The 12,860-nt window shown below is 35.8% G+C and overlaps 1 protein-coding gene across 1 annotated transcript in view; it reads left to right on the top strand.

Moving 5' to 3' along the window:
• The first annotated feature begins 6 nt into the window (after positions 1 to 6).
• Positions 7 to 12,860, top strand: part of TMPRSS11E (transmembrane serine protease 11E) — a 31,989-nt gene continuing 19,135 nt past the window's right edge. The window contains exons 1-5 of the mRNA XM_065877230.1: positions 7 to 36; positions 2,493 to 2,644; positions 3,969 to 4,093; positions 8,611 to 8,732; positions 10,920 to 10,987. Of these exons, the coding sequence (XP_065733302.1) occupies positions 7 to 36; positions 2,493 to 2,644; positions 3,969 to 4,093; positions 8,611 to 8,732; positions 10,920 to 10,987 (497 nt within the window). The remainder of the gene's footprint in view (positions 37 to 2,492; positions 2,645 to 3,968; positions 4,094 to 8,610; positions 8,733 to 10,919; positions 10,988 to 12,860) is intronic.

The following is a 12,860-nucleotide window of genomic DNA, read 5'->3' on the forward strand; positions in this document are numbered from 1 at the left end:
TGGACGATGAGTTTTAGTGACAATTATCAGAACAAAGTTAGTGGTATTGGGATTGGAGACACACTAAATTAGATTTGCCATGCAGTTGAGACTAAAAAATGAAAAGAATATTATAACTTCCCAACACAATTATCATTGACTTGTAGGCTATTGCTTATGTCAGCCATCAGTAAACTATGGCCCAAGGGTGAAATCCAGCCCACGACCTGTTTTGAGCTTGAGTTAAGAGTGATTTTTATACTTTCTAAATGGTTGAAACAAATCAAAATTTAAAAAATATTTCATGACAAGTGAAAATTATACAAAAGTCAAATTTCAGTGTACAGAAATAAAGTTTTATTGGAACACAGCCATGTTCATTTGTATATGTATTGTCTGTAGCTGCTTTTGCAGTACAATGGCAGAGCTGACTAGTTGCAATAGGGAGTGTGTGGTCCAGAATATCTAAAATAGTTACTATCTGGACCTTCACAGAAAACTTTGCTGACCTCTGGCTTAAGTAGTTAATGATGCATTAGCATCACCAGCTTTATAGATATTGTGCATGTGTTCATTCAAAACAGCTCAGCTGGACTGAGCTGATGAAACATTCCAACTAAGAATATCAGCACTGCTTACCATTACAGAGAATGGGCAATGAGTTGGACATCTACTATTAATCGGTCCATGGTGGTGGTGTTAGGAAAGCATTTGTTCTGGTAAACTTTCCTCTGAAGCACTGTGAGCCTTGACTTATGGTTCTCCAGTGCTTGCCATGTGGTTTATTTGTGGCAGTATGTTTTTTCCTCTCTTCTTTTTGTTGTTTCTGCTGCTTTTCTTTCTTATACTATTCTAGAAAAAGACACATTAAGAAGTGATAATGATAATGCACCTCTGGACTTGTCTTCTGGCAATTTGGAGATTATAAAAATATAACCATATTTTAACTGCTATATTCACCTGCTACATTCACCGTCTAATTACACATCCTCAATTGAAAAGAAAAATCATAGAAAGAAATCTGATACCACTGAAGCTATTAGAATTTACCCAGTCTGTCTGAAGGTGGTTTTATAAGAGCAGGTTCATGTAAGTTTCAACAGGCCCCAGTAATGATTGGACAAGTGTTTATGTGCAGGAAGAGGTTAGTTACACAAGTGTCTGTTGATATGTAAAATAGATTTATTCCTCCATTTTACTAATTTTTTTTTAGCACACTTCTACTACATCTAATTTGGAGCAATTCAGTATAGAATCACTTGCTGAGAGAGCAAACAAAAAAAGTAATTAAGAAACAGGGTGAATCAGTTTGAAAAGCAATCTCATACAGACTGGGAAGGGAAGAGATAATGTTTCAAATGAAAAAATCTCAGTAATGTGGTCATTACCATTATTATTAATAATTAAAATAATGATGATAATAATAATAGTCCTTACTATTTGTACAATGATTTTCTACTGGGCAGCTCAAAGTAATGAAATACTTCATCATTTTTATCTCTAAGAGCTCATCAAGTTAGGAAGGGTCTGAAATTCTTATCCTTGTTTTTCATATGGAGAAAATAAGGGAGAGAAGTGAATCTGCTAGTACCACACTATACAGTAGGTTGGTGGTCAGAAACAGAAACATACTCTCTTAACTGTTTATTCAAAGTGTTTTTGATGGATTCTCTTTTTTCCTTATCCCTTACTATCCCTATTATTTCCCTCAAAGCCACCAAAGACAGAGCATCCCTAAAATAGTTTTGAAAGGTGGGAGACAGGAAAAGAAGACACAGCAGTACCTCAAACAAGATAGTGATAGGAACTCCATGAAGAGACATGTATAACCGTCCTCGTTACTTTCTCTCTCTTTCTCTCTCTCTCATTTAATTCGAAAGCCATGATTTTTTTAAAAATCCATCATAACATAAAAAGTACCTAAATTAAAATTAAAGTTGCTCTCTTACTTCTGTTATTCCACTTCTTACTGTTAAAAATTTTGTGTGTCTTTCTATATACTTCACTATGCACCTACACATATAGCTTTATTATGTACAAAAACTGGAACATAGTATGCATATTATTCTGCAATATTTTTTCATTAAAATATATCATTGACATTTTGCATGTTAATATGGGTAGCTCTACCTCATCAATTTAATGGCTGCATTGTTTTAATTTTCTGTCTTAAGAGTTATTGTAGAATAAATAGAACTTGTCTTATATTTCACAGTTCTACATATTCTTTTGATAATTATCAATATCGATTGTTTCCTACATTTACAAATTCATGTTCTTCATCTGACATGTGTTGAAACTAGTTGAGAAGCCCTTCCCTCCCCATATTCCCTCCAAACTTTTGCTTATGTCTGCTATATGCATCTCCTTTCTTCTGCAAGAAATGAATAGCAAGCATTCAGGGATGAAGGAACAGGAGTCAATTTATAAGTTTCTTACGCATGTTTTCACGTAAGAAGTGTGCAGAAGAGAAGTGGAGAAGTCTTTTTATATTACAGTAATTGTCATTGTAGGAACAGGTGCTTGGAATCCCACTCAAGGGAGAACTGGAGATGGAAGAGATTGGGGAGAGAAAGATAGTTTCCTCGGCTACAGCCCCATGGGGCTATCACAGAAATAAGGGAGGAGACCAAGTAGAGTCCCTGGAGCCTTCCACTACATTCCAGTGACTTCAGCAGGGCAGAGTCATGTAGCGATGAAACTGTTGACTTCTGCAACAGTGTTCCCACCAAACAGGACATTGAGACAGAGCCAAGATGGGATGATGGTATGCCAGGGACCAGAATGATTATATCACTTCCTGGTCTTGTATCATCAGGAAACAGAGTTCTCTTGATTTCTGTAAGCAACGATTATTTACTGTGAAATGCTTCACAGTTTCCAAGAAGTTTTCACATTCCTGATCTCATTCTGGGTCCCACAGTCAACCATGTGCTTTAAACAGAATGGGTAGGCTGTCTCTTATTGACAGATGGACAAACTTAGTTCAGAGTCTAAATAACTTGTCCAAGCTGGTAAGGAAAGGGCTGGACTTGGAATTCTCTTTATTCTGAAGCAACCCCAGGTGCTCCTTCAGGATAAGACTTCCCTTTCCCTCAGTTCTTGCACCAGACTGCTCTGGAGATAAGAACACATGCCTTGATTCTACCAACGTGCTAAATACCTCAAGAAATTTAAAATAACAGCATCGTATTTAAACAACTTGGCCAACTCTGACTTATTTCATTTTCCCTAACTTTTGAGTTTGTTTAGCAGCTATTTTAACACAAGGGAATGACAACCTTACTAATCAAACAAAAATCAGGTTGATCAACATTTTTCAGTAACATGTATTTTTGAAGGCAGAACAAATGGGAGAGGTTGAGGAAGTTTCATGCAGAAGGGATTTCCTGCAGCATTGCTGAAGTTTAGAGGTAAATATTAGCTCAAACAGTCAGGTTCTTTAGAAGAGACCTCTGGTTAACTCTTATGTGTATCTTCTAAGTTTGTTTCAGAAAAAATAGTAAGAGAATAGAATTAGAAACTCTGCCCTCAACCTAATATGGTTCAAACTGTAACATATATCATAGGCCATTTAAGATTCTACAGTGGAAGTGCCCGACTTGGTATCTTGCACATAGCTGGCTCAGCAAATCATAGCTAACTCTTAAATAGCACTTTCTACATGCGAAGCACTGTTGTAGGCACTTTACATACAGTAATTCATTTAATCCTTACAATAATCCTATAAGATTGGTACTATCATTATGATCTTCATTTTTTGAATGAGGAAACTGAGATACAGAGAAGTCAAATTACCTGCCTAAGGTCAAGCAACCAGAGCCAGGAATGGTTTCAGCAGCCAGGGATTAGGGTGTGTTCTAAAACAAAACAGTACTCTTCCTTCTAACTGAGTGTCCTGAATTAGTTCCCCAGGAATATCTACTTCACCTAAGGAGTGGCTATGGGTGTGCACTGTAATATAATCCATCGTTTGCTTTCTTTCTCAGGCCAGCTGTGGTGAGGGCCAGGAGGAGAGCTTGTTTGGAGCCCTGGGTTATTGGCCTCATCACCTTTATATCCCTGATTGTCCTGGCAGTGTGCATCGGACTCATCGTTCATTATGTGAGATACAGTAAGTATGGGTTGCCCTGGCATCAAGTGATTTACCTCAAATATTTCCTGATTATATACCTGTTTTGATTTGCCTCAAGCTTATTCATTCATTTCTATAATTTGTTTGCATAGCCGGTACAAAGAACTCTTTACCAGCCTTGTTACTCATTTAACCCTCACAAGCCAAGGAGGATTCTTTCTTCTATCTTTGATGTAGCAATGCTTCCTGCTGGGAATAGCATGCTAGTTTTCATATTCATTAACAGCAATAATCAAGTCTTAATTAAGGGAAAACCATAGGAAAGCTACAGTCCAATGTTTGGGGTTGTTTGAGGTCATAGGACAATCATCTTGATTTAAAATAACTCCAACTCATTGAAATCCCGACAGCTCAATAAATTGTACAATCAGGGATCATAGGGAAGTAGGCTCTATTTTGTACTAGTAAGTCGGGAAAATGCTTATAGTAATATATTGCTGAATAAATGCCTATTCGTTATTTTAAAATCATCTTGGTATATATTGCAAGTGATTAAAGGAGATAGGATATGCTAAGAATATTAATTACAAAGAGGTTCACTCTGTGGTAATCAGGTATCTCCCTGCTAGATGAACCCTGAACACTGCTATGTTATTAGAAAGGTCCCCAGGGTACTTCAGAACTGTTCTTCTAGGGCATAACAACCCTTCTGAAGTTTCCTTCTTACTCTGTCTCAGGTTTTAATTTGTTGACTACACTTTGACCTATTTGTTTAATATCTCCTTTAGTGACTAGATAATGCTTTGATGTTCAAGACCCTGTAACCAAAGAAGCTAATCACTGGATTCTAATTGAATTGGGAATTTGTAGCAGTTGCTTTTTTGTAAAGAGAGATGGTGATCTGTAAATTGGTTATCTTCTACTAGCAGACACAAATCCAATCTCAATTTCCTAAACAAGGTGGATTATTCCTGAAAGAAAAAGTATTCAAAGATTTTTGGGGGGGGGGGGTAGAATTTGCCCACATGCAGTTCTTTGAATTTGGACTATCTGCATTTTGATAATTTCTCTGGAGCATGTTTTTTAGTATAAAAAGAATAGCTAAAATAACTTTATAATTCTACAGTTCTGTTCTGAATATATTAAGTCCCATTATGTTGTAAGCATCATTATTCCTCTCCATGGACGCCTATGTTTTACTCATTTTTATATTTCTAGAACTTATTAAAGAACTTATTAGGTGCATATTAGATAATTAATGTTTACTGAATACTGAATGATAAAAATAAATGAATTATACCTATGATATTTTCTTGGGGCATATTTTGGTTTGTCTGACTTAACAAGGAATTCCTAGTCATGTTAGGGATCTTATTACTTCAGTGAGAGAAAATGTTCTTACTACTTCTCCTTTGCCTCTTCCCAAGCCAAGTATTATAAGGCTTACAAATCTTACTCATATGCATACAATAAAAACCTGGTAAGACTTCAGTAACCTGTTCCTGTGTACCCTATTGTTGGGATGATCAGCTGAGTAATATGGAACACACAACGTCCACTGCCCACACACCACACCTGAATAAACAGCAATTGTTATGATATGTGTTACTGTCATATTTGTGATCTGTCTTTTGTTTAGAGATATAACCTAAGAACAGAGTAGATATAACACATGAGAATTTAGGTGCTGGCACGCCTAGATAACCAAACTGAGCCAAACAAATCTATTGTAGAAACAGGCAGATAAAGATGGAGGTGATCAGACTGCATCATTTTGGCATAAAACCCAGGACAGCATAGAACTGTGTGTTCAATTTTTATCCAGTGGCCTTTGGGACTGCGTTTCTGTCCCTTTTGTGATTTGACTGACAGCAGGTGAATCTATTATGAACATCATTGTAGGTTATAGAATCACAAAGCTGTTAGAAAATTATCAGCAAACTCATGTTCATCCTTATTTTTCTTTTCTGTTAATATTCTCAATAATATTTTTCAACAACTGCACATGCCATATAATTCTGGTAACTGGAAATATGTTTTTGCACCTAGCAACCTATTTGAGTCTATCAGGCAAATTAAAATATTGACTATAGATAAGTTGTTCATTTGGTTGAAGTGTATAAAATTGCTGATATTTGACCATTTTTAACCTATATAAATGGCAATTTCAAATAATTCAATCTAATAACTGAAAAGAAACAGGTCTAAGGATGTAGAAGAATATGTTTTCCTCCTCTTTAGAGCCTTACTATTCAACATGTGGTTAGGTACCAGCAACATCTGCCTCATCTAGGAGCTTGTTAGAAATGCAGAATCTTGGGCCCAACTTTATTTCTTTAATTAATTTTTATTGGAGTATAGTTGATTTACAGTGTTGTGTAGTTTCTGCCATACAGCAAAGTGAATCAGTTATACGTATTCATATATCTACTTTTTAAAATTCTATTCTCATATAGGTCATTACAGAGTATTGAATAGAGTTCCCTGTGCTATACAGTAGGTTCTTATTAGTTATCTATTTTATATCTAGTAGTGAGTATATGTCAATCCCAATCTCCCAATTTATCCCTCCCCCCATTTCCCCCTTGGTAAACATAAATTTGTTTTCTACATCTGTGACTCTATTTCTGTTTTGTAAATAGGTTCACTTGTACCATTATTTAAAATTCCACATATAAGCAATATCATATGATATTTGTCTTTGTCTGACTTCACTCAGTATGACAATTTCTAGGTCCATCCATGTCACTGCCAATGGCATTATTTCATTCTTTTTTATGGCTTTCTTATTCCACCGTGCATATGTACCACCTCTTCTTTATCCATTCCTCTGTCAATGGACATTTAGGTTGCTTCCATGTATTGTAATAGTAAATTTACAATACAATACAATTTACAATACAACACAATTGCTATTGCAAATAGTACTGCAATGAACATTGGGGTATGTGTATCTTTTTGAATTATGGTTTTCTCCAGATACATGTTGGACCCAACTTTAGACCTAAAGTAAACTATTGGTCAATATTTAGATAAATTTAAAATGTTACTTGAAATTATGTATATTGTGATCTGCTTGCATTTCAGGTCAAACAGTCCTCAGGGCAAGGGCAAGGTCATTCAGTGAAAGAGAGGGAGAAAGGCAAATCCTCCCTAGACCCTCACTTAAGTGGCTAATGCTCAGAAGACCCTGACCTTTCAGTGTCATCCATCTCCTTTATGCATAACCAACCCCTCCCCAGGCCTTGTCCGAGTCTGACCAGAGGTTTCCCTTTCTGTCCCAACAAATCCTCTGGATGGCTAGAACGTTCTTTTGGAATTTACTGGTAGTTTTTTTTTTTTTCTTATATAACTCTCATGTAAAACTAGAGATTTCTCCTATAGTCTCAGTGAGTGTATTTGGTTTTTTCCACTCCAAGAAGCAATATATAATGAAAATTTGTGCTTTGGGAATTAGACCTTAGCTTGAAACCCAGTTCAGTCTTTTCCGGCCATGTCATGTTAAGGCTGGGCAATTTATTTACACTTCTGAGATGGTAGTCCTTATCTGTTAAATGTGGATAATACTACTTTCTTATGGGAGTTATTTTAAATTGAATGAGATATGCAAATATGCTTGGGACACAGGTGTCTAATGTTAGTTTCCTTTCCCTCTGGGGTTTAAGTGAGGAAAAGGATGAGAAGCAAGAGAGCACCTGAGATTGATGAGGCACACTCCATTTTCCTATCATAACCATACGCAACCATCATGTTCCAGATGCTTGGCACAGAGTCTCTCACAGAAAAGATAGTCAGCTGAATATTCATGGAATGAATCTTCTGAGCTCTGCGCTTGCTTCATGTACAGGAGGGTAGAGGAAAAGCTTGAATTGTTGCACTAATTCTTCAGCAGACCAAAAACATGGGCTGCTTGAACTGGATGCAGAAAGTGGAGACAATGGCTAAAGAAACAGACAAACCAATTCCTATGGCTGGTGGGAGAAAATAAATAGAGTGACAAGGGAACCAGGTGAAACTAAGTAGTGTCTCTGGAGGGTTATGTCCAGTGGCAACTCTACCTCCTTAAACTTCTATATACTGAGCTCCTAGCATTTTAATCCCTACCCTCATCTCCTTATCCAAAATAAATATTCTTACACTAGAGTCCCTATGGCAAGAATTGATGTGTAGTTTATGGAATTGGAAGAAATCTATTTTTAAAATATAAAAATGCATTTACTCTTGGAAAGCTTCCGAATCTATTCCTGTTGATATGCTCAGATGGTGTGACTTACTGCTTCTTGTGGCTTATTCAGGAATGGATAACACATGATTAATTAGCCTACAGGAACACCAAGCATTTCACATGGCTTTTATACTCTAAATCTTATGATGATGAACGTTGTTGTCTTTTATTTTGAGATAACCATGAAGGTCAGAACAGGATGATGGAGATGTTGACCAGGGTAGCATTGTTTCCTGTCTCAGTCTGTCTAGCAACTACCAAATGGGGAAATGATGATGCTTTACACACATCTGATAAAAAGTATGATGAATTTTTTCCTCTATCCTTGTAGATAAAAAGACAACCTACAATTACTATAGCACATTGCCATTTACAAGTGACAAACTATATGGTGAGTTCGGAAAAGAGGCTTCTAAAAATTTCACAGAAATGAGCCAGAAAATTGAATCAATGGTAAGCATTTTATTCCCACTTCTAGGGTATTTGCTATCACTTTTCACCATAATTTTTAGTATCCTAGCTTCTCAAACATCCATTCAACTGATCTTGTATATCTTGCAAAATGGGGAGAGGCCCTACCTGAGAGATATAAGACAAAACTAACAATACATGAATTGGAGGAATATGCCTTACAGGGCTAAACCTAGTGACGTTTAGCCATTTCTTTTTGTACCTCCTACTCACCCTTCCTTAGCTAGTGCTACAGTATTGATCAGCAGAGTCTAGAAATTCTGAGAATGTTAGGGTGACCCAAGATACAGTGTTGTATCATTGATTTCCTAAAGAAGAGACCTTTAGCAAAAGGACACAAGATTGAAACTATTCAGACACATACTTGAGAACTATCTTAGTATTTTAAAATATCCAACCTTGGACAAGTTTTTGGTACATAAGTCTATAGGAAATCCTTGAATATTCACCTTTATCCTTAGGGCATCAACATTCATCCTGAGGAATGAACTGAATATTTTAAATAGTGGAAAATTTAGCAGTATAGGCCAAAAGAGCAAGAGCCTGGGTGATGACTTCTCTTCATTGTCAGACTACTTAGAGAATAATTTAGACTTTTCCTGGTAGTCTGGGAAGTAATTAGTGAAATGATGTGATGGAAAGCACCCTAAACTAGGAGTTGGGACACCTAGTTCTAGTACCATTTACTAGCCAGTGATGTGTCATTGACATATCTCTTTATCATTCTGGAAAAATTCTCTTATGTGAAAATTAAGGCACTATACTAGAAAATTTCCAAATTGTCTTCCAGTTCCAATATCCTGAGTGAGAACAGAATGGCAGTGGCCCACCTAGAAACTGCCTGGTAGACTAGGAGCCTGAGGATTTGGATACTTTGCTGAGAAGAGGGTCAAATCCTGGTTGTATTTGTACTTGTAAACACCAAACCAGGGAAATATCAAATAAGCTCTTTTTAAGGAGCTATATTTTAGGAGATATATATATATATATATATATATATATATATATATATATGCTTAAAATATAACATATATTAAAGGAAAGGAAATAGAACTAAAGAGATCAAGTAAAGATGCAACTATTTTCCTTGTTTTTTGTGCCATTCACTAAAATTTTTATAAGATCCAGACTGACTTAAACATATAGGAATATAAATAAGACTCTAATACTCTTAAAAATTTTGAAATTGTTTGATAAAAAAATAAACCTTTAAATAAATATTTCCAAGTGAATGCTGTCATTAGAGAACTCATTTGAATTGTGCTGATTTGTCTCATAATTGAAGTAACTTTCCTTGGGCACAAAGACTCAGAAGTCAAACAAAATGTAAGAAAGAATAAAAAGGCTCATTGTTTCTGTCAGTCAATTACCAGCTTGTAGTATCTGTATTTGGTAAATATCCATACAGTGAAAACAAGAAACACTTGATGTGTTTATCTTGACTTTTAATTTAAAAATTTAAGGTGGCTAGAATTCTTATTTGTAGTAGTAAGAAATACCTCCACAAAATACATTCTTCCACCCTACTAGAATAAACCTTATAGGAGGTATTAGGCTATGTATCCCAGTTCACCTGGGCCTTCCTAAGAGCATCTTGAGTGCTGAATTGAGTGCAGATTATGACAGGATATTTGGTAACTTTTTCACCAGGTTTGAGAACCATGTGACACCATTATGCGTTCATTTCCCTCTTCCAAGTACTAATCAAGCCCGACCCTGCTTAGCTTCTGAGATTAGATGAGATCCAGCATGTTCAGGATGGTGTGGCCATAGATTGTCCTTATTTTTATGATCTACCACTTGACAGAGCTTTTTCATTTCCTTTGTTTATCTACTGTAAAAGTCTGTATCTCACGGTGTGGATGCTTACTCTTACTTTTCAAAACCCAATCTGTTTATTCTCTTTTGTCTCTTTCTGAGTGTAAAATAGAAGATGTCACTCCTGGCCCCCCTACTATGGTTCCCCAGCTCCTATAATTCCTAAGGCAGAGTTCAGTTGAAATCACTGAGTAGAATACAAAAAGAGATCCCTCAAGTTTAGCACATTGTGAAATGTCAGTCAATGTGTTTTGTTTTTAAGTTTTTTAAAAATGTTTTTAAGCTTTGAATCAATTTGCAGAATTTCAGAAAATTATCCTTGCCGACGTATTTTGAATATTTTTGGAACAGGTGAATAATGCATTTCATAAATCTTCATTGAGGCAAGCATTTGTCAAGTCTCACATTATCAAGTTCAGGTATGTAGATTTAAAATGCTGACTTCTGAATATAATTTAAAACTAAAGCTGTTAACCTGGTCAGTAATAAATACTGTTGAAGTGTTAATGATATGATATAATTCAATTCAATAGACGTTAATTTGGTACCTGCTCTGTATAAGTCATGGGTTACAATGTGCCTTACTCATTCTTTAAATTCAAAAGAAGGCATTTGCAAGATGATTTTGAGGGACAGAAGTGTTATTGGTGGCTATGTTATAGAACTGTTTTTTTGTTTGTGTGTTTTTTTTGGAATCCCTAATTAGCACAAATAGGGACCTAAGCCACATCCCTCGGTTTAATAGCAAATAAGTGTCCTATGTAAAATAGTGTAGTAGATGAGATTTTTCTTCTCCTCTTGGTTCTCCTTCCTACCAATTTTCTTTCCTTTCCTTCATTCCACTCATTTTTTCTACAAATACTTAAGATCTCAGATCTAATCATCAACCATCAATAAATAGAATCCAGAACATAACATTTTAAGCAAAATATTATACGAGGATCTTAAGTAATGTATCATCTTAATACAAATTATTTTTATTTTTCAAAATAAAACAAGAGCTATTTCCAACATTATTTCAATGACAAAAACTCCAAGTTACTTCTCAGTCTATTACTTAGTTGACATTTCTGAGGTGTTAGTTTGCTCACTTTCTCCTGAAAATTCCATACTGTTTGGTGTTTGAATTTTTACTTTTTCTTAGATCTGCTTCTCCAGTTCTTAAATTTTCACTCTCTCAAGGGGACTTCATCCACCCACAACATGGTTTCATGTGCTATTGAAACCCAAGTTTCTATTTCCAGTCTAAACTGTTGTCCTGATTTTTAGAACTATATGCCTGCCCATGCACACCTCCACATGGAGGTTTCACAGAAAATTCTTAAACTCAAGAAAAACCCAATCACACTAATGAAAAAACTGGAAGTCATCCCACACTCCTTCCTTTCCTGGGCCCCTCGCACTTTATGAATAACTACCAATTCTGTCTTCCAAATAACTTTCTATTTTGTTTAGGCCTTCATCCCAGAAATCTTGCTACTCATTATTCTTTCTTCTGTTACTACAATATGAAGAAGTGTAATTTGTTGGAAAGATAAAGTCAGTCTTAGAGATGTTGATTTGAGGTACTAAGGGACCTTATGAGCCTGAAACATGCGTCTGACGTAAGGGAGGAAATGGAAACTGAGCTGAAGACATAAATTTGCTCAACATCAACTCAAAGTATTAGAAAGTGTGGGTGTCAACAGAATTTCTCAGAAAAGGAGTAATGCAAGAAAAAAAAGGATGATGAAGAAAGCTTGAAGAATGACAGTATTTAAGGAAATAGAAGAAAAATAGGAACCTAGGAAATAGGGAAGGAGCAGGAAAAATGAAGAAACAAGAGAGGCACCACTGAAGGTAACAACAGAACGTTTCAGGGAGTGAGTGGTCAGCATCAACAAGACTCCTGAGATGCCAAGTAATGTGACTAGAAAGAATCCATTGGAAATGTCAATGAGGAAGTCATTAGTGTTCAAGCAGAGAAACAACTCAGTGGAACAGAAGGGGAGGATGCAGACTGCAATGAAGTAAATATGAGGCAGAATGTAATTTATCCATTTAAGAAGGTTTTCTGTGATATGAAGGTGTGAGATAAATTGTATAGCTGGGGTAGAGGGAGAGTTTTGTTTGTTTTTGTCTCTATTAGCCAGCCAGTATAGGAATAGTTTAAGATAAATAAGAGTAAGTAATAGATTATAGGGTTGCTGAGGCAGTGAAATGGGATGAGATATATAACAATAATCTCTTTAAAGTCCTATTTGTTTTTTTCATATTACGAAAACAATAGAAAATTTTATAAAATTCAAATAA

The sequence above is a fragment of the Phocoena phocoena genome, chromosome 5 (genome assembly GCF_963924675.1).
Source record: "Phocoena phocoena chromosome 5, mPhoPho1.1, whole genome shotgun sequence".
NCBI lineage: Eukaryota > Metazoa > Chordata > Mammalia > Artiodactyla > Phocoenidae > Phocoena > Phocoena phocoena.